At 49.0% G+C, this 2,255-nt stretch overlaps 1 protein-coding gene across 1 annotated transcript; it reads left to right on the forward strand.

Annotated features, from left to right (window-relative positions):
• Window positions 1-283: 283 nt before the first annotated feature.
• LOC118550301 (putative G-protein coupled receptor 148) lies at window positions 284-1,323 on the forward strand. Its single transcript, XM_078069973.1, is given in 4 exon segments — window positions 284-386; window positions 389-574; window positions 577-629; window positions 631-1,323. Coding segments are annotated over 4 exon segments (1,035 nt in total).
• Window positions 1,324-2,255: the final 932 nt, after the last annotated feature.

The raw sequence follows: 2,255 nt of genomic DNA on the forward strand, positions 1-2,255 counted from the left end.
ATCAGTGACCAGTACACCATGGCAACAGGCTGATGCATTTAGGTGTGCCCATACACATGCGGCCAGGATAGCTGGCAGACATGCATGCGTGTAGGAAGCCCTGTGTGAGCAGAATTTCGCTTTGTTGTTTTATTTTTCTTAAACAGTCATTCCTAAGGCCTGCTCAAGTACAGCATTTCTGCAGAGGAGTAGCACCATCAGAACCCCTGCAGGGGAGATCCACACCCTGGGCAAGTACAGAACCAACCACCTGTGGGAAAGCATGCCATTCCTGCCAGGAAGCATGCAGGATCAGTTGACACCCTGTCGCCTGGACACAACAGCCTGGCCAGCCTCTGACCAGCTCATCTGTGAGCCCCCCTGCATGCCTCAGTTAGCCAGCAACACCTCCTGAGGCTCGGAGACCTGAGCGTGCCTGTCACCATGCTGCGCTGGCTGTTCCTCCCTTCAAGCCTGCTGGCCGTAGCCACACTGGCTCGGACCCCCATGCTGCTGGTAACCATCCTGCAGAGTTAGAGACTTCGGCAAGAGCCCCACTACCTGCTGCTGGCTAACATCCTGCTCTCGGATCTGGCCTGCTTGTCTTCCACATGCTCATCTCCTCCAGCAACATGGGCAGCTGGGCCCTGGACTGCATTCATTGCTTGTGGTGCTCTCACAGATGCTATCTTCATTGCCTATACCAGCACCATCTTGTCCTTCATGGCCACTGTGCTGCACACCTACCTGGCAGTTGTTTATCCTCTGCACTACTTCTTCATGTCCTATGAAGCTGCCCAGAAAGTGGTGGCCCTCATCTGGCTGGTGGCCTGCTTCTTCCCCACATGTCTCATTTGGCTTAGCAAGCGGCAGGATGCCAGGTTCAAGCAAGGGGCCTCATGCATCCTGCAGCTGAGCCTGGGCACTGAGCCAGGCCGTGGCCCACTGGTCACTGTCACCCACATCTGCATTTTATGCATTCTCTTTCTAGGCATAGCTTTCATCACCTACTGCTTATGGAGGATCTATGCAGAGACTAGGACTTCAGGCATCTGGGTGCAGGGCTATTCCTGGGCCAGGGGTACCCTGCTTATCCACACAGTGTTAATCATGCTGTATGTTAGCCCAGTTGTGGTGTTTTCCCTGGACATCATGCTAACCAAGTACCACCACATTGATGCCAGAACTCATGTGTGGCTCATGGCAGCCAACAGTGAGGTGTTCATGATGCTTCTTCATGCCATGCTCCCATACCTGTACACACTCCGTTACCAGCAGCTGCTGGGGATGGTCCGGGGCCACTTCTCATCCAAGAGGCACAGTGACATCTTCACTATTTCTTAGAGCTACAGACTTCACAGTCTAACAGACTGATGTTAGAAATTGTATGTTGGATGCATCAGTAGCCAATTATCGCCAACTCCAGAAAACTATGAAATATACTTGTGCAACAGGACATTTAAGATGACCTCAACTGATGGTTTTCAACATTTCAAAAGTTTTTAAGTAGAGAAAGCTCACTTCTCACTGATGTGAAGATTTTCTACTTGAAAATGGAAGCAAAGAAAAGTGATTCAGCAGAGCTCTGATCAAAGTGGGGGTGAGGCCCTGATCTGTGCCTTTCCGATGGCTTCCACCATATCCTCCTCCACCACTGGCAAACCATTGTTGCTGACAAACACATAGACGCCAAAACATTACTAACGAACCTGGAAAGTAAGCAAGCAGATCTGCTGAATCTGGAACCATGAGCCTCCATTTTGCCAACTCCTCACTATATGGGAGGGAGGAGAACAAATTAGGACCCACCTATAGTGGGGGGTGTCATGAAGACATCTATAAAGCTGGAACCCCCTTGGGGCACCTGGGTGGCTCAGTCAGTTGGGCGTCTACCTTTGGCTCAGGTCATGGTCCCACGGTCCTGGGATGGAGTCCCCATGCTGGGCTCCCTGCTCAGTGGGGAATCTGTTTCTCCTTCTCCTCCCTGCTTGTGCTGTCACTATCTCTGTCTCTCGCAAATAAATAAATAAATAAAACCTTTAAAATAATTACAAAATTAATTAATTAATTAATTAAAACTGGAACCCCAAAATATTACAGTCTCAAAACAAGGATAAATGACAACTAACAGAATAGCAAGGGGACTTTCCTGCCTTGATATTGGTGCTGTGCAGAAGAGGAAGAAAATTCCTTAATAACTCTTAGGTGGAAGCCACCCTTCAAACAGGATTAGAACTAGTTTTAAAACTAATTTTGTGGTTAATAGATCTAATTCT

Source organism: Halichoerus grypus, chromosome 4, assembly GCF_964656455.1.
Source record: "Halichoerus grypus chromosome 4, mHalGry1.hap1.1, whole genome shotgun sequence".
NCBI classification, from domain to species: domain Eukaryota; kingdom Metazoa; phylum Chordata; class Mammalia; order Carnivora; family Phocidae; genus Halichoerus; species Halichoerus grypus.